This window comes from Aquila chrysaetos, chromosome 6 (genome assembly GCF_900496995.4).
Source record: "Aquila chrysaetos chrysaetos chromosome 6, bAquChr1.4, whole genome shotgun sequence".
Classification (NCBI taxonomy): domain Eukaryota; kingdom Metazoa; phylum Chordata; class Aves; order Accipitriformes; family Accipitridae; genus Aquila; species Aquila chrysaetos.
This window is the reverse complement of record NC_044009.1, coordinates 28257848-28285828: the sequence shown is the minus strand read 5'-3', so window position 1 is coordinate 28285828 and position 27981 is coordinate 28257848. Positions and strand designations below refer to the sequence as shown.

The following is a 27981-nucleotide window of genomic DNA, read 5'->3' as shown; positions in this document are numbered from 1 at the left end:
AAAGGGTATGGCCACTGCCATTATATACCTTTCAAAGGATCCTTTGGTGACTCCCGGAGCCCATTTTTGAGGCTACTTTCAGTGCTCTGATATAACCAAATACCATGGAATTAGGACGCTCTTATTAGCCATAATAGAAGATCTAACTGTTCCTTTGCAGGTGCTTCTGCGGCTTGCAGCTGGAGTGCTCCTGTGGTCTCTCTCAGACTGGTGCACTATGCCTGCTTTGGGTTTTCACAACCCTTGAGCTGTGCTAGTGCAACCTGCTGATGTAAAACAGGGCTAGTGTGAAGATCTCATTTTCACAGTTGCCCTTCAAGGTACAAGACTGTGACTTTATAAATTAAAAAATAGCACGAATGTATAAATTGGATAAATCTGTAATAAAAAAATTCTTTGCACCATCCCGTTGCAGGTGGGTGTCTACCCAAAGGTAGATACTGCTTGCTGTAATTATGTGAAATTGATACATCCCTCTGAAGGAAGAACAACTTGTAATCTAAGTAGATTTATTATCTGCATGTTTGATAACTGTACTAGATATAGTGGGAGCACTTGCCTTACAATGAAAGTTTAGTTAAAACACATCCATAGAGCCACTAAACATATTATGGAGGTCTAAGCAGAACATGCGCTGCATCACTGAATGAACTGGGTATATTGAAGGAGCTCTCACAAAGCTAGGGCTTCGATTCCGTGGAGGGAGAATGCATGGTGACAATAAATCTATTGCAATGGAGAAACATCAGCAAAATTTTAAGTATATTCCTGTGTATTATTTTTGTGGTACCACTTTATTCTGTGGTCTGAAAGTGAACCCAACTGAATCCAACTGAAAGGACTCTGGAGACTCTGGAGAAACAGAAGTGGGCTGTCACACGTTAAAGATCCTTTAAGTACAGCTGCTGCCAGCTCCTTGCAAATGATGTTTTTATTAAGTACCAGCTTTGGACTTTTTCAGTATTACAGAAGAAATGGCAAGCGGACCACGCTGGTACAAAATGAGTAATATGCAATGTCAGTTCATGAAAAATTGCCCTGAAGCTATAAAGGCGTCTTTTCTACATGCTTTATTTAATAGAAAGCAAAATAAAAGCAAATGTGAATCTTGGGTGTTGGCATAGATTGTATCACAGTGCCGAAGTAGTATGCAAAGCTAAGCAGCTTGCTTGGAGTCTGGGGTGAAAAAAAAAGGCAAGGACACTTTCTGTCCAGGCCAGATAAAAGAACATTGACTATATATTTCATTTGTGTTCCTTGCTTAATTTCTTTTCTCCTTTCCTTATCTTCACACCTTGAGCTCAGGCAGACCAGCGCTTCATTTCAGATGAGAAGGCAGCCATCCAAAAATCGGCCTAATGAAAATGCTGTATCTCACTGCACTATTCCCACAGCATGCCACTGACGAACGAGGGGCATGGCATCAGCGGCTTTCTGAAACAAAGTATGAGCAATACTTTTGCAATATTGTTATTTTCATTTGATTAGACAACCTGAAATACCTGGAAACACAGGCTTGTTTGTTAGTTGCCCTTTATAGCTTTTTGTATAGTAAAGTTTTGAAGAAAATGTTTTCAATTAACATTGCATCTTTCTAATCCTGGATTTTATTTGGGGACATAGTAGCGTCTCCATATGGTGTACGTAGAGGGATATGGGCCCACATGTAATGCTTTGGTCTCCACTTGTAAATATGAACTTTTGGCCAAGCACAGAAAAATCCAAATGCTTTTCAAGTTGCTGTATTTTTGTTAGTATACATTCATTTACCTTATAAAACTTACATGCCTAGTCTTTATGTATGGATTCCCATTATTGCAATATTACAGCTTATATGCAAACGAGGTAGATACAATTTCCAGGAAATTTGAAGTAGCTGAAGTAGTATATTCAAGAACAACCCACAGTGGTACTTTACTGAAGGGTAACAAAGAGTATAGAGAGCTTTTTATGACACACATAATTTTACATTTTCTTAGTTGCCTATTTTTATATTAGACATTCTCATTATTCCTATTCTTGCGTTAGAATTTTTGTCAATCATAATAATTAGAAAAACATTTATTTTATTATCAGAATTTATTCTAAAATATTTTCATGCTCTTTTAAAATGATAGGAAAATGGAAAGATCTGGCCATATTTTCAGATAATGGACTATTAACAACATTTTGATGAAGTTCTTTCTAATGTATCTGCATAACATTTTATATTATTTTGTATTAGAATAATTATGAAGATAGAAACTTTATAGTGCCACCTGCTGCTGAAAATACAATTTTAAAAACCTTGCTAGTTTGGGTACCTTCAAATAAAAGGGCAATGGAGGAAAATATCTGTTAGAATAAAATCTTTCAAACCTCTGAAAAAAGCTGGAGACAAGTCTTGACTTGCCAAGTGAATTTCAGTCACACTGAATTTCTGAACTTTGAACCAGTGACTATTTTGTCTGAGACTGTAATGAGAAGTGACTCTGAGGATCTGGGATTTTGAGTAGAAGTTTTTTTGATGTTAGATTTTTAATAAGAACTTTCATTTTAAAATTAGTCCCTGTGATGTCACTAGAAAAACACTGATGAAAGGATTCAGTGAAACAAAATTTATTTTTCACTCAGTGATAAGGAGACATCCTCTATTTTACAGAGAGCTCTGCACAAGATGTAAACCAAGGACCCTGGAATCAGCATCACACACAGCACAAGCTCTGTTCCCTTCTTACATCGCAAAGTCATAAGATGGACCATGGATCCTGGCTTGGTTGTTGGCATGAGATGATATGTTCTCAGCCATGATGGTTGGAATTCATCTTCCTTAACCCCTACCATCTAAAAGTTAGATGAGGTTAACGTACAGTCTAAAGTACAGTAGCTGGTTCTTTCTTCACTTCATGAGAAGACCCTGTCTCTAGTACTAGTGAAAGAGTAACCATATGCCTACAACATTTTTCCTGTGTCCCAGACGTTAAGTATTGGTTATGATCTCATTCCCAGGAACCATGGAAGTACAAGAAGTGGTAGGACTTTGTACATGAGTATGAACAAGTAGAATCAGACCCTTATTCTTCCCGAGGAAAGTTCAACTTGAAATTTGGCTCCGAGGCATCAGGAATGGTTTATCTGCTGCTGGTACTTGTCTCATCCTGTAGAATAAACTGACATTGAAATGCTTTGAGTGCGTGATTGTCAGCATATCCCTCTTGTTATGGCTTGAAGACTTAACCTTAGAAATTAATTTCCTTTCAAGTTGAAAGATTCTTGAGAACAATGTGTTTAAAACAGAGAAAAGAGCTTGTAAGGACGATTTAGCCACTTTGTGGCAGTATTTTAGAAGCCTTTGGAGGCACTTTGCACAACCCCCCTTTTCATTCACAGAGGAGAAAGACTGCTGTCGTGACAGTATCACTCTGCGGTCCTTCATTTTGCAACAGCAGCCTGATCTACTCAACAGATAACAATTTTCAGAAGAGCTTTTTGTAATGTACAGATGCTTATGTACAGGTAATTCTGGGTGCACATTTTACCAACCCTACACATTAAGAATTCACCTCCTATTAAGTTAGTTTGATAAAAACAAGATAAAGTACCTTTCTTAGTTGTTGAGCTTATTGTGTCTTTCACACAGTGAAAATTCATGCTGACTTTTTGGTCAATTAAACAATTTATTTTTTTTTTTATTTACTGAACTGATTTTGGCTGGGATAGAGTTAATTTTCTTCATAGCAGCTTGTATGGTGCTATGTTTTGGGTTTGTGATGAAAACTGTTGATAACACAGGGATATGTTAGCTATTGCTGAGCTGTGCTTGCACAGTGTCAAGGCCTTCTCTGCTTCTCAGGCTGCCCTGCCAGCGAGCAGGCTGGGGGTGCACAAGGAGTTGGGAGGGGGACACAGCCAAGACAGCTGACCCCAACTGACCAAAGGAATATTCCATACCATGTGATGTTGTGCTCAGCAAAAGAGCTGGGGGAAGAAGGAGGAAGGGGGGGACTTTCAGAGTTATGGTGTTTCTCTTCCCAAGTCACCATTGCGTTTAATGGAGCCCTGCTTCCCTGGAGATGGCTGAATACGTGTCTGCCGATGGGAAGTAGTGCATGAATTCCTCATTTTGCTTTGCTTGCATGTGCAGCTTTTGCTTTACCTACTAAACTGTCTTTATCTCAACCCACAAGTTTTCTCACTTTTTGCCTTCCGACTATCTCCCCCGTCCCACTGGGGGGAAGTGAGCGCATGGCTGTGTGGGGCTGAACTGCCCACTAGGGTTAAACCACAACAGTCCTTTTTGGTGCCCAACGTCGGGCTCAAAGGGTTCAAGGTAACGACAGATTTGACTGGAGTTTGCTAGACTGAATGTATAGCTGTTAATAGCTGCTTAGCTATTAATTGGCAGGGTCCTGTGCTTGCCATGGGACTTGCTTGCCTTGCTGTACATTAAAGTCTAGTGCTTGTTAGTGGCTGCTTTTTGCTCCTGCTGTTTGCTGTAGGGCTTATCATCTCACCCTGCTGTGCCTGGGAGCATTTTGATAACAGCAGTGGCCATGTGGTGGGCTGGCCAAAGGCCAGGGCATCACTGCTGTCCCTGTGCTGCTGTGCTGGACAGGCTGGAGCTCCACTGTCAACTTGAGTCAAAGGGGCTGTGACCTGTGGATAAGTCCATGCGGGAGCAGGACATCCTGAGGTATGTGTGACTGTGGATAAGTCCATGCCGGAGCAGGTACACCTCAAAGTATCTGTGGTCCCACGCTGGAGCAGGTGGGGCTGTGGTCTGTGGATAGGTCCACACTGGAGCAGAGGTAAGGGGAGGAGTACACTGCAGTGTCCAAAGGGACCAGAGGCAGAGATTGAAACGGATATACCTTTAAATTGTTGTTACCTATGGTTCGAGTTGCAGGAACCACCACCAGTGGAGGATAAGCCTTACAAGAAGCAGTGCAAGTGCAGCAGTGACCCAACCTGAGCTGGCTTTGGTGCCCAATAACTCCACACAACACACCACCTCTCCTGTCCTGAGTGACCACCATAACAGGTAGAACCCAGGTCATGGACTAATGAAGTCAATGGACATTTCATGGACATTTTATGGACATTTTACAGGCGTGGTCCTGTAGACTAAGGGAATTATATCTGTGTATATATCAAAGGATGGGAAGGGGGAAAGCGGCTAATGAGGATCTATTGGATAGTGTGGGACCTGAGCATGATGTAAATGGTATGGAATAAGGTGTGGAGATTGTACTGGTTTTGGCTGGGATAGAGTTAATTTTCTTCATAGTGGCTTGTATGGTGCTATGTTTTGGATTTGTGATTAAAACAGTGTTGATAAAACACTGATGTTCTGCTTCCCAGTGTGATACAGGGGACCCCTGCACCTTGATGGAGGAGGAAGGATGAGCACTCTCACTGTTGGCTGGGTAATTATTTTGCTCACAGGTCCACGAGTTACAAGTTATGAATTAATGAATTGCAAGTTATGAATTAGAGAACTTGTGAGTTAGAAACCTCATGACAAGTGATGAATTAGTGAATTCACGTGCTAGACTAGCCTGCACAAAGGTGACTGAGCCCTTGTTTGTCATGTTTGTTTGCTTTCCTAATGAGCTCGTAAAATAAAGTTTAATTTACAGAGTATGTTGTTCTGTAATTTTGAGAGATCCAAACAGACCGTGACAGAGTGAGTAGTCTGTGGCCCTTCCCCCTATTACCTGTCCAAATACTTTAAAACTGCTTCTTTCCAAAAGAGCAAAGAGGCAGTGAGTAGGGACACTCCTTTGAAAGGAACAAGGGAAATCCTTCACAAGACTCAAGTTCTATGTTGGTTGTCTACCCCAAATTCCTGTTGTCCTGTAAGGGCCTTGCCAAAGACCTCTGGTGCCTGCTCTTCTTCCCAGGGCAGTTATAATCCACCTGATCCTTCCCTCTTGTTTCACTCACTATGGACTATGGACTTTTAGTGTTAATGTGTGTCAGCCTAAATAATTAAAAGAAATGCACACTGTATCCCAGAAAACTAGAAAGGTTGAAAATGCACTTCTTCCCTCTCAAAGAAAGGCGCAAACTCAAATCACAGTCAGCAGGAAAATGAATAAGCTATTTGGTGATACCATGTACAAAAAAATAGCATCGTAAAAATGAAATTATTTAAAGTAATATTCAAAGCACACAGTCATTGTTGATTTAGTTTCCAATTATACAGAGGTAATTGTATTAACGAACTGCCTCATTCAGTTTGGTGGGAAAACAATTGAAAGTTTTAATGTCCTGGCATCTGCAGATAATAAATGATATGATCTGTGCTCCTAACTCAACTAGAATCCTAATTCTTGTTTTACCCAGGGCATACTGCAATATCAGTATGTCTGATGAACGATTCTTCTATGACCTTCTGGAGCCAAGACAATTCTGGAGTAATTCTAGAATAGAGTAACTGTTTTAGAATTAAATATTGAAATAAGCTAGAATAGATGAAGGAACTTATTCCAGAATTAATGACCCCATATATATAGCGATTTAAAATCCAAGTTGAATTCCATGAATACAAATGTTTGCAGCCTGCATTGCACTGAACATACTGGGAATAGTTTTAAAAGACGTAGTTTTGTGACTTCAGCTGCTGAAGCCACACTAACTATAAATAAGCATATTACAAAGAGTCTAAAGTGCATCATGTGCTTTAAAGTCAGAACTCCATGTCTGACATGTTGCTGAACTCCCCACCATCCTCTAAGTGTTGGAATACATTTATGCCATAGGTGAGCTGACCCAGCTCCTGCTTGCCTGTCCTTTGCTTTAAATTCTCATGTGTTCCCAGGAGCTGAGAGAGCCTAGACACTTCTCAAATGCACACTATAATTGTTCATGGATTTTTTGTTGCCCCTCCCAGCCCCCCAAAAATCCAGAAAGTGTGAAAGCGAGAATAATACTGAGGTGTCTTTGACTTTCATCTTCTGATGCAAGAGATAACACAAGCATTGGGTAGAATATCTGTTCTATCAAAGTATTTTAGTATGCTATCAGTATCTATACGAATAGAATTAATAACTCAAATAGTGTTTAATCTATGACACATTCATAATCTCTTCTAGGACATACCTTTCTTATCCTCTAACTCATCATTCTGTACGTCCTCTGCTATAACAAGAGCATTTGCTAAATAGGGGAAACCCCAAGTTATTTCCTGTTCTGACTTTCAAAGAGAAAGGGAGAAGTTGGCTGCTTTATTGCCACTTTTTTTCTTGCCTTTTCTCTTTTTTTGAGATTTTCCTCCTGATAGTCATATGACATGGGAATATAATATGTTGTTTACTTCTTCAGCCTCTTGTCATGCCCCATATATTCTGCTACCCCAGCAAGCAGTCCTTACTTACCATGTTTAAAATATAAGCAACCTGCTGACTCTATACACGCTGTTCTGCAAGAGCTGCTCTTGGAGCAGCCGCACGCACAGGATGTTCTGCTTCTCGTCCGCAGGGCTGTTACGCAGGCAGCCTGTTAGCTGTCGGCAGCTGTCAGTGCTGAGCCTGTCCTGATGTACCTGGTGGGGTGCTAACTTCCAAATGTGCTCAGGGTGGTGAAGATGGGCATGGGCAGGAGGGCAGACGCCAGTGCTGCGTAGGAATGGTTGTGCAGCCTCACTGCTACCTAGGCAGCAGAGGTAATACCTTGAACAAGTTGCACAGACCGGCTTCCAGCGACGACATGTTCTCTGTGCCTCAGTATGAACGCAACAGTCAGAAATGCAAAAACCCTGGAGTCACGATGTTCCAGTTGGTATTTTGCCTGGTTCTTCTTTTTTTTCTTTCTAGCTTAACTTGCACCTCTTTCTCCTCTCCTAAATATGTCATTATGTACATGGTGTTGCCACCCACTAGCCTCACTCCTAATCTCATCTCCATTAGTGTGCTATAGGGAGAGGGTAACACATAGGCCTGAGGATGAATGAAGGCTGTATTTGAATAGGAAGCAGTAGCAAGCAATCAGTGTGATCCTCAGCACTATACTGGACTGTGTGCCCAGTTTTTATTTAAATACATGGTAGAAACAGGGAGGTTTGTCTCTGGAAGTGAGTTTCTGAGGAAACAAAAACTAAGCTTGATTCTCAGAATGTAAATGCAACCCTCATTTTTATGCACTCTTTTGGGATCTGCTACTAGAGTAATTCGGCGGCTGCTCAGCAGCAGCAGCTAACAAAGCAGTGTTGGGATCGCTGGCAGCCCATGACGTGCTGACCCTTTTTTTCTACTTTGTATTTCTAAGTACTCTGTTCCAGAAGAAGTCATCCATTATGGGTTCCCCTTAATCACCCTTAAAGGTTTGGACAAGTTAAACATATACACGTATTTCCAAATAAATCTGGCCTCCAGCCGTTGATTGTTTTTCTGGCTTTTTTCAGAACTCTTTCTCATTCATCTTTTGTCTTTTTGATAGTGCTGCGGATAGAACTGAATATTTTAGGCCAAAATCATAAAGAAAATGACTTAACCTGATGCTGTTACAGCTCTTCATGTGGAGTCCAAAATGACATTGCTCTTTTGCCTTGCCATATCCTGTGCAAACTCGCATCTAGTTGCCAGGGCAGAAGAAGGAGAGTTTCCCATCATTCTCTTTTCTAGTTCATGCTTTTCAGGCTATTTCTTCCACTGAAAAATTACTTGGATTATTTGTACAGTATTTATCAATTTGCCTTATTCTAGATCAAAACTATTATTTTTTGAGGGCATCATTTCTTGACACCCCATCTATAATTCTCTCTTCATTGGTATTTGCAGCTTTTTGCGATGTACAGTTGTCAATGTCAGCAGCGTGCTGAAGTTTACTATATTTTCCTGATGAAAATATTAAAAAAAAATCAGCCCTCACACCGGTATCTATCCAACCCCAAACATCTCACAGCTCAATATATCGTATGTTTGTCTTTGCAACACTGTATTGAGGTTCCCAGTATATACTGGGGTTTCCAGTGTACTGTAAGCCATGTTTGAGAGGGAGAAGCCTACGTGGGAGCTGGAGCAGCAGTTTGGTAGCTGGCAGAAGGAGGCAGCTGGGCTGTAAGCAGCCTGAGAGCTTCCCAGGGAAATAGCTTGCTGCTGGCAGGGTGTCAGTAGTAGCAGCAGGAGGACATAAGGAAGCAGGAGACACGACAAAACTGCATATGTGACTGGCAGAAGACTGGTGTCAAATGGTCCCAACAAGGCCCACCCCGTACAATCATAACCCTCATTTGAGTTTCAGCTGCAGGGCTGATAACGTTGCCACTGTTAAGAGTTAATTGTGCTTAAGGGAGTTGCCCTATTTGTTCCGAGAAAGCCATAAAGCAGTCGCATTACTTCTGCAGACCCTGCGTGTTAAAGGAGGACAGCCTGGTAAGGAGAGCCTGCAGAGCCTCCTGCCTCCAACACCTCCAGCACTTGGCACTGAGCTGGGGGAGCCCTGGCTGGGAGGGGACGTCCTCGCCCGCCGTCAGGGGACAGGTGCTCCGCAGCAAACTCACACCTTTCCTAGCAAAGGCAGCTTGAACTCATTTTTTCAAGTAAGATTTTTATGGAGTATGATTCGAAACCTTTAACAAAATCTACATTACATCTGCTGCCTTCTCTTCAGCCATTCCTTTTATAAATCTGTCCAAACAGATAACTCAGGCTTGCACAGCAAGATTTTTTTTCATAAGACCATAGTGGTTGTTGCTTGTGGCCCTTGAACCTTCCAGATGTTGAGCGATCGCTGTGCAATGTTTCTGGTATTGCTCACTAGGAACAGAAATTATGCTTAAGAGAGACTGATGCTGAGTACCACTTTTTTCTTGTGAAAATTGGTGAGTTGTTTGGTTAATAAATGTTCCTCAGTTTCCCACATCTATTGTGATGATAATTTGTGCTGTAATTACAATAAGTATATCACACGCATTCCAGAAACTATAGCAGAATGCAGCTAGTATCCCTTGACCCCTCCAGTGAATGTAAATGATTTTCCTGCATTCACTTACAGTTTCTTAATTGATGAAGAATTTGATTTTCAATCAAGCTATCTGTTTGGAAGGTCAAAAAGGCTGGTTTTATTAGTGTGTGGTGTGTGTTACATTAGCTTGCAGACTGTTTGCAAGTGCAACAAGAGAGCTGGAGGTATGTTGCTTGATGAAAACAAGTCCGCTGAACACGTATGTTTTGGTTAGGTGAGCTGACAATACCAAGCAGAAAAAGCACGCCTGGAGTAGCCCACGTGCTATAATTTGTGATGTTCAGGAGCTCTGCAAGTCTTTTTAGGTTATTATGCAAACTTGAAAAGAATCAGAACTTTTCAGAATATGAGATTTTTACTGCGGTTCATGCACGCAGTTTTTTCTCTGCTAATACAGACAGTAAGTTGGCTATATTAGTTGGCTAGCTCTTCAACAAACTAAATTCCTGGGACTCTGCCTGACTTCCTTGAAAAATTTGAAGCTGTTTTTAAGGACGTTCTGTGAGAAAACGCAGCACAGTGAATTTCACTAACTTTGGCCGGCTTATAAGGGAAAGGCTTGCAGTTACCCTCAGGCATGAACTTGATTACATGAAGAGTAAGAAATACAAAATAAATCATATGCTTTAATTCTAAATTACATTATTTGATGTAATAAGAACTTCCATATCAGATCAAATCTAAATTAGTTGTCTGCCAATAGTAGTTCCCAGATGTCTCTGAGGAAATTGCCCTATTCTTCAACCTCCTTTCCCTCCTCTGCAAGTATAATGGATAATTACGTAACAACCTGACTATAGGGGAAGTTATTTTCTAACCTCAGGCTGGTGGCTGATTTATGCCCTGAACTGTGAACACTTATATCCATTATGAATTTTTATCAGGTCCAATCTAATTCCCCACATAAATGTATGAATATGTGTGTATAACCTTTTACTGAATCCTGCTAAGCACTGTTCCTCAATGATACCATTTGCCAGCATGTTTTGCAGGTGTATTACTTTTGCCAATTTTAAATATAATGCCTTTTACTTTCATTATTACAATCCGTGTTTACCTGGGAAATATATCAGTGGTAGCAATAACCCCCAATATCCTTTTCCCCAGTCGCTCCCTGCCCCGAACAGCTCTGAAGCCCCAGCTGGAGCCTCGGTGCCTGTGCTGGACCAGAAGGTAGCAATCGCCGGCCTGTTGACGTTTCCTGCTCCATCCCCTCATAGACCAGACCTCACCTTTTACATTATGGGTTGATGAAAGGCAGAGGGGTGATGCTTGCAGTAAATGAAAAGGTTACAGTGTCTCTAGGACTACTATCATTCTGCTGCACCATGACTTCCTGAATTTGCAAGTATCATTACAATTTAATGTTAAGAGAAGAGTTTGTTTTGGGGAGAAGAATTTGTTTTGGACTATGGGAAAGAAATTAATTTTGGTTTGTGTTGGGTCGGGTCAAAGAGGTGCTTTTGTGAAATACTGGGGAGGGAGGGCTTAATCTTGGGGTGGGCTATTACAGCTACATTTTATTGTGGAAGGAGTGTAGATTATCTTTGATTATGGGGAAATTGGTTATACCTGGTAAAAGAAGGTTGGATTAGGAATGATTCTGAATAGAAAAGTAAGAACTATTTTGCCTAAAGAAGGAATTTCACTGTATGTCTATGTGGGCTGACTACTGCCATAAAAAAGTGGTCAGGTTTTGACTAGAAGCAAAAGAAGATGGGACAGACTGTAGGGAAGAACTTGGAGAAGCAGCAAGAAAATACGATGTTTTCCTTTCTCCTTTCAAACCTGGACATTACTGGTGGTATCTGCATTCATAGAAATTTGAAAGGCAGGCAATTCCCAGGGTTGCCAAAGGGACGAGGCACCCTTGCAAATCAAACCTTGAATAAGCACCTGTAATGAAAAGAAGGCCATGAGACCGACTTCAATAGTCCATATATGAAAAATCTTGAATTTGTGAATCCTCATAATACACTCTCAGTGAGGAAATATTATCGGGCTGAAAAAATTCATTTACAGAGAATGGGGATACATGCAAAGCCAACAGAGACATGTGGAGTGGTTAGAATAGACAGCAGAAGTCAAGAGGCAATAACTGCATAAAGACAACTTGGTGATCAGGGTCAGTATAAGGCATCTGTGGACTTAGCCACAAAGTTCCGATTTTGGTGTAAATTCTTTAGTCTGGGAATGCTGAGACATGGTCTCTTGTTGGTTCACTTAATTATATAATGAACAGCTGTGAAGTTTTTATTTGGATTAAAATTTCCCTGGAACTCAAGGTAATTTAGATCTGAGGTTTTGGCTCTGGTCCCTTCCCAGCTTGTACTCAATATAAATTACTGCCCTAGAACCACGACATGTTCAATTTATCCTCCATTTTAGGTGGCTTAAAAGTGCATGCATAATTCTGTGCATGCCACACTTTCTGTAATCTACTGTGACAAATAGACCAAATGACTGAAACTGCTAGGTAAGACACTTTATTTTAGTCATGAACCCATACCTAGCCTTAGTTTAAATACCAGGCAAAAATGACATTTGAATTATTTGATTTGAATCAATGCCGAATTCAATCTTACACAAACTCAGAAAGAGAGAGGGGAAAAAAGCCTTGGAATAAACCCAGTGATTTATGCGTGGGAACATAAGGCAATAACAAGCAGCAATCGATTCAACTGTAATGACAGGAGTGGACCACCATGAAAAATCTGGCAACTTTTCATTGGAGCTACTGTGACTGAGGGATTGGGAACAGGGCAATATTTTTACACACGGATAATGACTACAAGAAAAGTAGACTCGGGCACCAGCATTCCCAATTCCACCTTCTATCAAAAATGCTGGTCAAGCTCTGTATGCCATGGTCCACTCACACTGCTGTGAGGTGTGCCATTGCTCAGTACAATAGAGGATGACAAATATTCCCATTCTGGAGATAAAAATAGAAACCAGTTATAGCACACCTGTCTGACAAATATATGTATTTTCATGATCTAATTCCGAAAAACTGTGTTAAATTAAGAGCTGTATCCAGAAATGATGAACCTTGGTGTTGAGTTTTGATCTTCCAGGTCAGGCTCACTTGCCTGTTAGTGCCATGAGTTCAGGTGCAGGGAGGCAATGTCACCTGAACATCCCCCAGGGAGAAAGCAGGACTGCCTAGAATTTTGTCAGTATTACACATCCCACAGGGATAATGTCTTCCAGGATTATTTTATACTCTGAAATATTACTATTTTTCTTAGGGCTTTTTTTACTACATAGTAAGCCTTTCTAATAAGGCCATGTTTGCATAACCAAATACTAGGAGTTCAGCTCAGAAAGGCAGCCAAGACAGCTTTTTAGCTACACCTACTAATTCGAATATGCAGCTCAACCCAAGAAAAGACACTGGGGGGTAGTTGCCTAGAAAGTTTGTTACTGTGGTTCCCTTTTCCCACTGGTACCCAGAGAGACTCTGAATGAGCTTTCTCTGAAGTTACGCACAGAAAGGTCTGACTCCTTGTAGCTCTTCAAGCAATTTTGTCCTCAGCCAGAGACCTATCTTCTAATTTGATGCCTCTCAGTGGAAATTTTTTTTCTCTGAATTGTCATGCCAAACAGTTGTCCGCTTTGTTGGTTTTTTCATAGAAAGGCACCTGTTCAATTTTAGATACTGTTCAGTCTGTTCCACTTCAGTGGTCTGCACTACCCCTCCGAGAGTCCTGAGCTTTTCACATTTCAGGCTGCCAGCTCTCTTATGTGCTTTTCCCCAGCAGCCAATTTTGCTCTGAAGCTCTTATTGGAGCCAACTTCCATTCCTTCATAAAGGGATACCCTCTTGTTATTGCAATTGAGGAGTTCCATAAGAGGCTTTTAATGTCTCCAGAGTGTTGTTATGTACGATAAAATCTTGAATTAAGCTTTACCTAACACTTGTTCATGCAATATTCATTTATTGGCAAATTGCATTTGTTTCTGCTGTTGACAAATACTTTTACGTTTATTTCTAATACCGCAAGTACATGATCAGATTCATATAGGACTGAATAAAATGTTCTACGGTCTGTTTGATTAGCAGGAGCAGCTCAAAGCCTGAAATCACTAAAATGTACACTGCCATCTTGTGTTCTGAAGTTCTAGATAACATAAAAATGCACACTATACATACAGCTTTTCACAAAATAGGAGTTGGCTATATGAGTAGAATATGCAAGGTTATCGAAAGATGTTTGCTGTCATTTTTCTTTTCTTTCCTGTAAAATGTAAAATAGCCCTTAAAATAGCAAGTCTCACTGGTAACTCTGAATTCACCTGTTCTAAGGATCTATTCCTTTTAATTAGTGATTTGTGGGTAACCCAGTAAAAAAAAAAAAAAGACTACAGAGAAAATTCTGCTAAAGCCAAGCTGTTCTCTTTTTCCAGCAATAAGGTCGAATATGGACTCGAAGGAATAGCTCTGTTGCAAGGCAGCCTCTGAGCTGGTGTGGAGTTGCCAGAGGAGTTGTATGTCAAGTGCTTCTCTTCTGCAAAAAAGGGGTATGATAGAAAAGAGGGAAGACTTGTATTTTTAGCTGGAATCTCTCTCCCTTTGGAACAGCTGTAGTGCAAACATAACTAGATCATCCCTGAGGCTGTTCCAGTATGTACTAGAGTACTGGTCACTTGGTTGAAAGAGGTCCTAAAGTTACTTTTACTTACAAAATGAAGAAAGCGAATCTAACATCTCTGTTCTGTGGTGTTTATTCAAAACTGGATTCAAAACACAAAACCAATGACACATCTTGGTGGATGACATAAGTACTGCATGCTCTTCTCTAAAAATGATCATTCCTTCATAATGTGCTAATCAAAGAAGTCTTTTTGTACATGCATACTTCCAGTTGCTTTCACTGTATAGCAGTATTCAGCTCTGCCTTTTTATTATGTTTTTATTAATTCCAGCTTCTTTCTATAGTTGTTTACTATTGCAAATGTATAGGAGCACCCTTAAACATGACTTTGAACAATAGCTCTATAAAACCCAAAGGATTTATTCCATGTAGCTGCTGTTGCCTGAAACAAGCATAAGCAAGATAGGGAAAAGGGTGCCAAAAATCAAATCCTAAGCTTAGAAACACCTGGGGCAGTGCAGGAAATAGTAAAAGCATATCAAGGTAACAGATGCCAAGGTAGAAGGGCAGAATGGCAGAGAACATTAGCAGGGGAGAGGAACAAACTTGGCCTTACTTGCTCAGAAGTTCCCCTCAGGTTAGTTGCTTTCCATGCCAGAAACCTTTCATTCCACCTGTTTGGCATTTCTTAGCCCATTTGCACATACTTTTGTATGTGAATTTACAGTATTATTTGCCACCTCTGAAAGGCAAACGCTTGTGGCACCCATTATTGACTGGTGCAGGCAGTGCTTCTGTCTCCCAAGGTTACTTTTTATGGCTTACATGCGTAATATACCATGTCACAGAGTTTAAACAACCTCCCTCTCTTGTGAAATGAGCAAGTTAAAATGATTCGAAAGAGCTTTTGCTCCTGTAACAACACTTTTATGATACTTTACTGCTTTTTAAACTTGTCTTCAAACGGCAACGTGTGTATTGTGGTCTGGTTGCATAACCTCCTGTTTCAGGAAGAGAAGAACATTAAAACTGCGCAACACAATGCAGTCAGTGTTTAAGTAATGTGAAAAGTTTATTGAAAAGGACTTTGTCATTTCAAAATCTGGAATGCTTTGCTAAGATTGTTAATGCTATTTTATTTACTTTATCTGCCTGTCAGATTCCTGCCAGTTTTCTTAGTTTTCTACCATAGAGTCATACTTTCATAATTTACATTCTTTGCTGTGTTGCCATCTGAGAGATCTTCAGACAGAAAAAGCTAATTGGCTACATACGAGGAATAATAAAACAGTAACTCAAATTGTGCTAGAAATTATATCAAAGCAAGCAGGAAACCGTTTTCTGTAATCTCTGTACTACAGTAATCTCTTACAGGGCGTACATATACCTCCCGGGTGATTGAATAGCGCTGGCCCTAACAGTTACAGGAAAAGCAGAAGACGGAAAACTACTGCAAACAGAACAGGTCTGGGAGGAGAACTGACATCTACCGTGCCCTCAGTTCCCAGAGATGTGGGTTGACAAAGCCTGTGACTGGTCAGTCTAAGCCTCTTAAGCACCCCATGCTCCAGCTTTTGAGTGTCTGCCAATGGTTGCCATACTGCGTTAGGCCACATAATGTCCTAGCAATGCAAGAAAGTTTGTTGTTTCCATTCCTACTTTGTTTTACATTAGCTAGTTCATTTTGTCACTGTGAGACCTTCACTGGTGCTAGAAGATGCCTGTCCATCAGCCTGCCCATGCTGGTAACTACCTACTGTCTAAAAGTTAATGGTGGGAGACAAAACATTAGGGATAATTCTAAGCATGTGAGTTGAACCTGTCCCCTCTGTATGAGTAATTGTAGGTTGCAGTACCATATCTGAGCTGCTGGGTTAATCCTGAATGTGATCTTTGGAGAAAATACTAGCTCAAGTTTAGACTTTCACGTTCCTACCTAGGAGTGCCCTCCAACCACCTGAAGCCACAGGCATTAGGCAGAAGTGCAACCACTGGGTCCAGCTAAACCTGCAGTGCTTTTGGGAACAGCAATGAACTTTCAGAGAAAGAACAAGATCAGGGAATGGCAGATAGTTTCATTGAACAAAACTTCAAAGCACTTATTTATATTTTCTCCTATAATTAAGCTTAATATTTCTGAGCTTTTCCAGTGATTGAAAGCCTACCGTTTCTGTTATTGCAGGCTTTTGCACTCCTGGTAACCCTCCCCCACATCCCTGGAGCACATGCTACACTTCCCAGAGGCCTTGCATGTATTTTACTATTCAGGGAGAGTTGTCTGAAGAAAAAGGAGATCCACCACAGAGCACAAAATAATCAGACCTTGAATTTAAAGTTATCATAGGTTTTTGTTTTATGTTTTAACAAAGCTGCCTTTCCTTTAAAGTGTCCATCTGCAGGGCTATAAATGTTAGCGAGAAACCCTCTGCTTAGGTTTATTTTCTGTTACCGAGAGCAGTTGGCCATCTGCTGGGTAAAAGGAAAGCCATGCTTTGGTGCATTTGGAAGCAAAGGTCAGAAATAGCACACCCCAGTCCTTTGCCAATGACACATCTAGGCTGTGTCTGATCAGAAAATGTCTCGTTAACCCACCCTGCTCAGCTCACCAGGTATCCTTAGATCAGAACTCAGTACTGTGCAATTTTAAATGGCTTTCACATAGAGATGCCATCTATGTAAATTCTTGCTGACCCTAGATGTGGTAGGACAAATGAAAAGATGTTACCAGATTTTGGGGTACAGCTTCAGCCTCTGTGTTCCAGCAGGTGAGGCGGGGATGTCTGTGCTAGCTGGGCATTCCAGGACATGCTGCCTGCTCTGTCTGGCCTGTGCTGGGACTACCTGCAGGGATTTGCAGGGCTGAGGACACTGCATCAAAAGCTCACCACAGAGGCACTGATTCGAATCAGCTCGTCACAGTTCAGCACTCCAGAAGTCTGGGAGATGCTTGTGTGCAGGGGCTGCTGACTCCGGAGTCTTGCTCCAACATTTAATACATTTTAAAGAGTCCTGGGGTCAGTGTACAAGGGAAGATGGAGTGAAAAATGAAGGGTTGACAAGGAAAAAAAAGAATTTGTAAGCTTTTCTGTTAAATCCAGTGAAAACATAACTGACTGAAATCTCAATTAAGATTGACAAGGCATAAGGATCAAGTCTGTCTGTTTTAACACAGCCAACAATGCCGTGTAAGTCAAGTGAGAGCTACAGAAGGCAGGAATGCTTTACAATTCTGGGTTACATGGTGTCACCAGAAAAATAAAACTGAGGCAAAAAATTTTTCAATTTTTTAATGGTGTTTCGAAACTGGTTAGTAGCTGCAATAAAATATATTTAGACACTATAACAAAAGTGTTTAGAAAATACTTTGCTGATAAACAAATACATGCTTCAGCTGACTACAAAATAATTGCTAAAAAGCTTTCTGTAGAAGGAATGTGCTATGTCTCTGCATTTCTGCTCCAAGAGCAGAGAACTCTCCACTAAAGAGCCAAAAGCAGTGCTTTCTGCTCTGAGAGTTGGAGAGTTTGAATGATGTACTGAGCAGTAAATGGGGAATTTAAACATCTTATTGGAGGAATAAGACAGAAATTATCTCTAGCCATTTAAGGAAAAATTCAAACACAGAAGAAAAACTCAAATTAGGGACTCAAGAACAGGCATTTCAGCTCTGTCTTGTTTTTCTGTGTATCAGGAGTCTCACCCTCTCGATTCCAGCTGAAATTTGGTATTTAAATAGGGGTAAGGCAGTTTTAATGCTTTTGGCCCAAGCTGCTTTGTACCAAGATGTCCAGGGTAAGTACTACTACTGTCACAGCAAGACAATTGTCCTGATAAATGTCTCAATTTTCTAACTCTCCCTCCGCTGAATTTATTATCATGGTTTTATTCTTCCTTCAGTCACAAGGTTGTACTATTATCCTTAACTGCCCTCTTAAAACTAATCCATACATTGGCCAGGAGGGAGTGCTCTAGCAGGGGAGCCAACACTATTATCCTAGAGTCTTGTTGTTCCAGCAAGCTTGGGAATGATTGCCCTGAGGTTTCTCACCAAGCTGCTTTCAGTTCACAAGAGCATGAGGAATCACTCAGTACTTCTTTTTATGCCTAGTCATTAGGTATATTTACAGTAGTACTTTCTCCCTAAAAGTTTGGCACTGCTTTCTTTGCCCCCACTTTCTGTTTTACAACTGTTCCTTTGCCCCTAAACTTCCAGTGCTGCAGCGCTGAGGAGCCGTGAACACAAGGACAGTTTGTTTTTTAACTTCTCAACACACAAAGAATGTTGTGTTAAAGAGAAAATAAATTCTGTTTTTCTCTCGTTTGAAAATGCCTACCTTCTTCAGCGATATCATTGCATGTAATGGAGCAGTAAGCTGGTCCCCTATCAAACAAAGCAAGCAGTAGAGATTAATTATCTCACAAATATTTTGGAGAATCAAGCAGTTCACCCATTTGTGCTGCTCCATTTCCCATGTTTTCAGCTGAAAGAGCAGGCTGCTGTCTAAATTGATGGCATCCTTTTCAGCTGAGACCAGCTTAATCTATTTTGTGTTCTTCAAAAAAGGAGCTGCCTTTGTTATCCCTTGTATGCACCACATTTCTCTATCGAAACAAAGCACTGGTGAACAGCATTGGCTTGACAGTGCCCAAGACTGGAGTCCTCAGGTCTGGCAAGGCAGCAGCAGTAGGAGCATTTAAGATGTCCTGCTGGTGCAAATTCTGCAGGATGAGCTGAAGCTATTCTTTAATTTTATAAACTTAATTAAACTTCTACAATACAATAATCAAATATGCAGATGAATTCAAATCACATCATCATTGGGAAGGAAACAAAATCTTTAAAAGTTAAAATCAACAAATAACCAATAATTCCAAAAGTGAAAGGGAGACATTGCCAGGCTGCCTGCTAGTGACTCACGATTCAGCCTGCTCTAGCAGTGCTTGCTTACTTATAGGTAATGATGCTTTTTAATGGTTCCTACCCATGACTGTCCACTGTACCCTTCTCCAGGAGGCTCTCGCTCTCATCACAAAGACAGTTTAGCTGCCTCTGGGGCAGCTGCTGAACTGCTCCGGTTTATAGCCTTGCATATTCAGATAAATTGCCACTCATTCCTCTTAATATACTGTGCTGTAATTTGCAAAATCCTAAAAATCATCCCTTTTTACTGGCATCTCTGATGTTAAAACTATATTTTAAAAACTGCAACATATTTGCATCTGAGCAGAAATGTTGCTTTTACTTGTACAAATATTCTGTTCAGCTGCCTTTGACTCTCCAGCCTAAATTATAGTTGAATCAACATTTGTTTTGTTTCACAGAATGACAGAATTAGCTACATTTGTTCAAGCTTCCTTGATTTACTACTTGATCTCATTATTATTACTTCAGCCTGTCTCCTCCTTCTGGTTTTTGTTTCCCAGATGGGGCAAAACTGAAGAGCTTAGATCCAGGTCCAGGAAAAGGAGAATGAAAATGAGGTGTGGGAGCTGCACGTTTCTGCCCCAAACCAAATGCAAATGATATAGTACTGGCATAACAACAATTTAGCTGAATGTAAACCAGGAAATCACTCCCTTTCTGCTGTGGTTAGCCTTGAGTGCAACAGCACATGGTGGATGGTGCTCACCAGCCTGTGGTTAAGTTCCCTGTTCACAGCTTTGTGCCTCTAGTTCCTCTTTCGCTGACTGCAATTCCTCCTTCCCATTACTCCATTCTTCGAGGAACAGCAGAGGTACAAAAGAAACATGGTACAAGGACACAGAAGATCTTGTGTTCATGGCATTGGCAGTCTCCTGCTGAAGCTTTCTGTGGCACAAGCACATAAAAAGCCATTGCTGGATGTTCAGTTTGCCTCCATTATCTTGCCATGTAATTGCTTAGGGTACTTGATCCCCTCTTGGCACAGCACATGAAGAGACTATTAAATGCCTAATACCACCACCTGTTTCTGTCTACACTCTGCCTGACTCTTATCTAATCATTCTCATCATCTTTGCCTGTGTTCTTGAATGTCTTTCTAAACTTACGATCTTGAAGCATGTCTCTAAAAATGAAGGTGAGTTGTATTAGTCCCCTATATCTACTTAGTACATACAAGGAAAGTACCTTTGATTTGTCAGAAGGCACCTCTGATTTGGCAATGCAAAGGGAAGCTGGGCCAAACTAGAAGGAATGATACAGCATTGCAGGAAAATTTGGGGGAACAGACTAAGAGGGAAGTGAATATCACTGAGGGCTGAACAAAGGTATAAGTACAGTGGATCGGGAGACCACTGGCTGTTTGGCTAGGAGTGCATGTAGCTTAGTGCATAAACTGCAAATATGCTGCAGGACATCAGGACACAGCTTAACCCACGCCCCCAGTAGACCTTAATGGCAGGGATAGTGTTTACTTTTAGCTGTGTGTTGAAAGACTATGGATCTCAGTTATAAAAGGATATGGGTGCCTACGTATATCAGAACAAATGCAGAGGCTTCAGAGTAGTTGTATTCTGTCTACCATTTTCACAAAGCAGCTATCATGGGCTGGGAAATTCAGATGTTTAATAAAATTTCTCTCTTATTAGTTATAAAAATCTTAACTTTCCATTAGTAGTTACCTTTACAGGACAATTGTACTATTGTATAGGAGATAATTATGGAGTAATATAAGATCATATGAGGGTAACCTAAGTATTATTGAAACAGAATTAACAATTTTAATCTAAGCTGTAGATGTTTCATTCTGCTTTGACATCTAGTTCCCTCCAGGTCATGGAAAACCCTATTGTTTTAAGCAAAGGAAAAAAAAATAATCAATTGTTTTGCCTGAAAAGTAAACAGAACAATGGTGCTATATGAAGGGAACCCTAAAAGTAAAATCAAACACTTCAGTCAAATACAACTCACATTTAAAGAATGTTTTGTTCGTTTTAAAGTGTCACATGATTATTTGTCAGCTTCCATTTGGGAACAGTTCTTGCATGGTCTATTCAAACATCCTGCCTGTCCCAAATACGGTGTTTACACAATTACATTGCTTAATTGTGTGTCTGATGTTGCATACCTTGGTATTCCCTAGAGCACACTCAGGTAATTGTCTTAAAATGTAATAGACACTAGAAGAAATTGTTCCTTCTCATTAAACTCTGAGGAAGGATTTGCAATAGCTGATTTGTTTGTTAAGCTGCCTTGCTATCTGATCTAGGAAAGGGTTTTTTTGAGTTAGTCACAACAGTTAAGTGTTACAGCTTTAATTGAAATACGTCAAACATTTCTGCTAAGTTAGCTGATTAACGTCCATTTTCCAGCAGTAAAGAATTCTGTAATAAGATTCAGTCAAGAACCGCACAAATACACTAGGCTTTTCATCAGCACCTTTTTCATATTTTAATTAAGCAAGTAAAAAGTCCAACAGGCTTAAACTGCATTCAAGCACAATCAGCCCTCTCCATACCCTTATATTTCTCCTCCTGAGATGATATTTCTCACCCAGAAGTTGTACAGCTCTTGTCATACGTATAATCTTCTCAAAAGGATATACAGGGATTGAGCTTCTAATTAAAACCTGAGCAACATTCTCTTCCACAATACAGTTTATATGTTATATACCCTTAGGAGTAAAATAATGGTTATTAGAACCAATGATATGTCTAGGGACATAAGCAAGGGAAATACAGAATTAAGCAAATGCTGTTATTAGGTCATTTCTTCCTTCTCTAAATTCTGAGAAATTGTGGCAGATTGGAAGAATTTTAGTGCAAGAATTTTAGTGCATTGAACTACATACTTAGAATGGATTATTTAACAAAATGCTATAATACAATCTAGCACCCAGTATCTCCCTGGAGGATTGGATATACATAAGAGATTCTAGCAGTATCCTGAGTTGACCTCACACTCCATACACATTGGAGCACAGGGGACAGGAGAGTGCCAGTATATAGGATTATCAGGACAAATTGTTGAACTTGATTAGTGTTTACTATATCCAGCTTCTCCTGCCTCAATTCCCCATGGAACACTTCTCTACTGTCTGCTGGCTATCAAAGCAATATATTTTGGGAAAATATAGAACAGCATCTTTCCTTTCCAAACATACATAACTATCCAAATGAAGAGAGTATCATAACTATATGAATTAAATGTCTCAAAAGGAAACTACCTACTCTCTTCAGAAGAAATTCATAAACTGGGCTGAGAAAGGCAATGCTCCTTCTCAAAAGGGGATTTTCAGTGTTGCAGCACTTCCTGCCAGACTCTTCCACAGGAGGGCATAAAGCTGGAATGAAAAATGGAGGTTCTGAAAGTAAATAAAGAGAACTGAGAATAGTTATGAGATGAAGTCAAGACAAAATGCAGGTGTACAGAAGTTGCAACAGCCAGGAAAGTGTAGAGGCAAATAGTTTCTACAGAAGCTCCCTTGTCATGCTGGGCAGTTACATTTCCCTTTAATTGACAGCTCTCTTAAAAAAGGGGAAGGAGAGAAAGTCGTGGGGCAGTAAAAAAGAGTGTGCAAACCACGCTTGAGCTCCTTTGGGATACGCACCTTGAAAACTAACTGTAAATGTCAAATTATGCCTACTTTCACCGACAAAGCCGCAGGAAGCCATATGTGGTAACTCTGGTTTTACTGAATTGCCTCAATAAGTAAGTATGAAAGCTTTTTCTCTTGACAGGCTTTTGACATACATTGCAGAAGAGTTGGAACTGGGCAGGGCTATACATCTCTATGCATGTTGTCCCTCAAACGGGGTTCATTTACCCTGTGTGCAAGCCAATAACACACAGAGTTGAGGTATTTTCACATTAATTTCATTGATGTGCATGAATGGGTGCCTGTCTCAAGACAGCAGACCTTTGTCTCAAAAATTCCCACATTTATATACTTAAGTAATACATATTCATTATTATTTCCCTTAATGATTGGTTCTTTCTTCTTCGCCTCTCATATGAATTAGTGCGCAGACTCTGTCTTCTTCCTTCATTGTCTTCTTTTGAGTAGGTGGTATCATTTGAGTAGGTGGTCAATGAGTCAGTGGTCCTGATTTTCCCCGTGTAGGAATTACCTTTTACCTACTTCTTCCCTAACCTTGGCAGTTCCAAGCGGTTCTTCAAGGTTTATTGACCAGACCGCATTCCATTACCTCTTCTGACATAAACATAAAGCCCCATTGTCTAATAGTTAGTTCCTAAACCCTAAATTATGTCTAGATATTGTTTCCCTATTTTAAATATTAACTGATGAGGGCTGTACACAGGACGTTAGCAGCTCCCTGGTTATTTCAGTCATATTATACATATTAATTGATAACACACAGAGTTTTCTAGGAAGCTTGCCTTTCTTCCCTTCAGTTATTTGGATGCAGCAGGACTGTCATGACAGTAGAATGAAGAAGGTGAAATAAGTTCACCAGGAACCTGTGACGCATGTATATTGATAAACATATCTGCTACTATTGCTAGCAGTGATAGGGTTTAACTGATTTTACTACAAGAAGTAATCAGAAGAAACAAATAGAAATGTGTCTTACCTAGTTTGCAAAGGCCAGCCTTGAATTGATTGATGCACAAACTCATCCATGCGTACAGCAAACAATTTAGCAAGTATTTTTCTTTCATGCAAAATGTGATATACAGAAAAGTCAGATCTGGAGTTATTACTAGTACACAGATAATAATAATGTATTACTAATAACTCTGCCTTGGGGCACCAGTGGAAGGCTTAGTGAAGTCACAGCAGTTTCACAGAGGAGTTGATACACATTTTTTAATATATTATGGACAAGGATTTAGCACTTGCTTCCCAGTGTTCAGCTGTTGTTCAGATACAGACTTACTTCTAAGCTCTAGCATTTCTAAGCTGTTCAAATCATCTTGTCGACTGAAAGCTGAGTTGATTATCTTTGATACTTTCTCTCTTTACCAGGAGAGAGTTGTCCACCATGTACAAAAACATTTGTATTTTTTGTATGTTTAAAGAGAGAACATGATGCCCACTAACCTTTTCCATATAAAAAAGGTCAGCAGATCCCTAGATAGGAGGTTTCATTCATGGCCCATGCTCTGTAGGCTTTTATCACCTTTTTCCTAGTTTCAGTTCCTCCTATCCTTGTGCAACCTTTCCAATCCAGGCTGATCCTTGCCAGTTGCTTCAGGTCCTGCAGACTGCTCCCTAGCTGTAAGCTCTGAGACCTGGGCCTTTCTCCTTCTGTGGCACTAAGGCCTGCAAGTTGAGCCCCATATTGCCATAAGCTGGTAGTGGATGGATGGATGGATGGATGGATGTGGTGCCTTTCTCCCAGGGTCTCTGCTGACTCTATAAAAATGGCACAAAGCCTAAGTAGGTCTTAGACAAATTGGCTCCTTTCAGGAAAACTTCTTGGCCCATTCAAATATCAACAAAACTCCTCCCAGAGCATGAATTACTTGGTGTTGAATGACAGGTTAATGAATGGGTGTAAGCTTTTTTTTTTTTTTTTTTTTTTTTTCTGGTGAAAAAATGACTAATCCAGAGGTGATCTCAAGGGCTTATGCTCTTTCCCCCCTTTTATTGCCTCATCAGCTTCTTCTGAGCCCATGATTCAGCTGTGAATGTCCCACACCCATCCTGTACCTAAGGCGGGCCAAAACCCCACCTCATCTGTAGGTGGTGGCTTTTTGTACAGGGGTACAGAACAAAAAGGTGTTCTAATAGATTAGTGTCAATCATATCTGAATAGTAGTTGAACTGGAGAAATCAAGAACATCTAAACCACACCTTATTCAAGTAGGCGTTTCCTTCTGTTTTAACCTTGCAAGTAGTGCCATGAAATGAAGATTCTTGAAAAAATTAGTTTCTAATTTCCCACCTTTCTAGAAAGCAAAGGATTCTTTATGTTCATTTTCTCATTGGCTAATATTACGATAATGTTCTTCTGTTGCCCTCAGAAGCAGTGAGGTGAATTAAGAATTATAACTCACAGCTGTGCTACTTTAAAAGTGAAAAATAAATACAAAATCCCATAACATTTTTCCACTATTTAGTCAGTAAAGGAACAGCACAGGCATGTACTATAGCACTGGAAATTCCTGCTAGTTTCATCTGGGACCAGGAACTTTCTCAGGTTTCAATAAAACTTCTTTGAAAATTTTCAAAATTCTTTTTACAGTTTAAGTTGAATATAGTGCTCTACCTTCTCTTCTAGATGTGTGTACAGTTGCTATTTCAGCAACTTGTAAGTTGCTGAAGCTTCTAAGAGTGGATATGTATCCCATCAATTAATTTTCCACATCTGATAGCTACATCTCAAGGGCTCTCATGCTACATTAGGTGATTTTCAACAATCTGTTGAAGGACTTCATTCAAGGCAAGAAAATTTATCAGAAGAGTCTTTTCTTTTCACAGCCTGCGTATGGGTTGCCCAAGAGTGCAGCATTTGTCCAGAGCAGCATGTTCCTTCCCTCTGTGCTCTCCCATGGGACTACTACATAATAGAGCTCTGAGACACCTTGTTATGAAGACCTCTCTGAAAGTTCAAAGTATTTTGGCTACTTTATTTTGTATTACACTGTAAACTCTCTTTAAAACTATGCTTCTTGAAAATGTCAGTGTCCAGAATTCTGGACATGCAGGTCCTTAGTGACATGAGGAGTGTCACGTTGAGTTGGCATCTCACTCATGCTTGCAGATGCATTCAGGTATATGGGAAGGACAGCTCATGGAACGGTGAATGCTGCCACTCTGGCTCGGCAATGATTAGCTTACTTCAAACTACCACGTCGTAGATCTGCTGGTATTTTTACTGAAACCAGTTCTCTTTGTTGTCACAACCATATTACTTCCAAAATTGTTATGTTTCCTAAGTTTTCTTTTCAGCACTTCTACTTATCAGATAGACTTTATACGAATCAATTAGACATATTTTTTGAAAATATGCCAGTGGTTCACTTCAGGCAAATGATGAGAAACGACGACCTCACGATCCACCAGTACATTATGTTACTGCTTCTTTTTATAAAGATTGCCATCCTTCCAAGGGAACTGAGGATTGCATGCAGAGCCCTGGCAGGAACTCAGCTTTCTTACTGTAACCAAAGACCCCTCTTGCACAAAAACGAGGTGTCACTTAGCTGTACCTTTGCTCTGTGTAAGACAAGGGCTCTCACTGGTTTCCAAACCATACCACCATGCCTCTAATACCCCCAGTTAAATCTCCAGACACACACACTTGAGAATTAATCGGGAATTTCTTTGAGAATTAAGTTCTGAGGTGGTAACAAATATTGCTTATCAGAAACTAGTTGAATTCAATTTTTTACTGGGAACCTCTATGATTAAGATCAAATAAATGACCAATGGGCTCATTATTGTTCCTTACAAGTGACTGTGATACAAAGAAATATTCTAGGAGAATCTGAAGCCTACTACAATGAATCTAGTATCTCTTTGCCAGCGTTCAGCAACCTGAAAAGATTTAGATAACTGTGACTTAAAGTCCCCCCAGCTATAACCAGAACTTAGGTAAACAATGCGAATGGGAACTCAGTCAAGAGACCCGTGTTTGTTCCCTACAGACTGCCTCCACAGCAGCAGACAGTTAAATGTGGATATGCATGAGTTAATCCAGAAAGTAGTATACAAATTATTCACATGGGGGAAATTTAACTCCATAACCAAACTATCAAACTGCTGGAACAGCTGTTTATGTTGCAGTAATACCAGAAACCTAACCTAAAGCTGAGACCCCATTGCAACTAGTGCAATTCCTGCCCCAGGAAAATTACAAACTATTTTCTAGTCAAAGTACACAAAGGGCATAAAATCAATTAACAACAGTGAGAATAAAAGCAAAACAAATAGTAATAATACCTGGGTGGCTTTTATGTACTGCTTTCCATCAGTAGGTCTTATAGGGGTTGATCCTACATTGTCACACAGTCCTTAGTGTACTTATCTTCAAATCAGTCTCTCTAGGGAGATACTGTTTTCCCTGGTTTATATATGGGGAGCTATGACTCAAAGAGGCACAAATATTGCATGTGAAGTAGGGAACTGAACCAAAGTCTCACTGCTTGTGCACTACGTATTGCTCCCTGGAGAACTTTCGGCTAGATGCTGCTCCCTGGAGAACTTTCTGGTAGTTGCTTAGCTAATGGAAAGGTATCAAGCTCAAGTATCGTGGGAGAAATAGGTCCCTGAAAGAGATTCAAAAGAGGGTAAGGTAAGAGTTTTATGAATTTTCATGTGATTTTATTTCATATACATGACATAACAAGCATAGGGGTGTATGAGGAAGGAATGAACAAATAAATCAACAATAGGCAAAACATCATTACAAAAGTATTAGTAATCGTATAGATATTAGTATTCCACTTCAAGACTTCAAAAAAGCTGGTCAGTGCCATCCAGCTCCAAAAGCTGATCATGAAAACAGGTTGTGTGTGACAACTGAGTAGGCTTCAACAGTGTGAGGT

At 40.3% G+C, this 27981-nt stretch overlaps 1 protein-coding gene and 1 long non-coding RNA gene across 13 annotated transcripts in view; one reads left to right on the top strand and one right to left on the bottom strand.

Annotated features, from left to right (window-relative positions):
• Window positions 1-930: 930 nt before the first annotated feature.
• On the bottom strand, window positions 931-7866 carry LOC115342463. The gene is made up of 2 exons (XR_003923773.2): window positions 7359-7866; window positions 931-1434 (listed from the first exon to the last, which is right to left on the bottom strand). It is a non-coding gene; the product is annotated as an uncharacterized LOC115342463 (long non-coding RNA).
• AGPS (alkylglycerone phosphate synthase) overlaps window positions 1333-27981 on the top strand; it is a 90476-nt gene continuing 63827 nt past the window's right edge. Inside the window, exons 1-7 of one of the 12 annotated variants that reach the window (XM_041124047.1) lie at window positions 1333-1444; window positions 2642-3495; window positions 4886-5020; window positions 5341-5405; window positions 11053-11118; window positions 18235-18335; window positions 19968-20066. In XM_041124047.1, the coding sequence (XP_040979981.1) occupies window positions 20014-20066 (53 nt within the window). In that variant the 5' untranslated portion in view covers window positions 1333-1444; window positions 2642-3495; window positions 4886-5020; ... (2 more) ...; window positions 18235-18335; window positions 19968-20013. Of the gene's footprint in view, window positions 1445-2641; window positions 3496-4234; window positions 4788-4879; window positions 5406-11052; window positions 11119-18234; window positions 18336-19967; window positions 20067-27981 lie in introns of those variants that run through there. The other 11 variants (XM_041124045.1, XM_041124046.1, XM_041124048.1 and 8 more) reach the window with 11 other exon arrangements.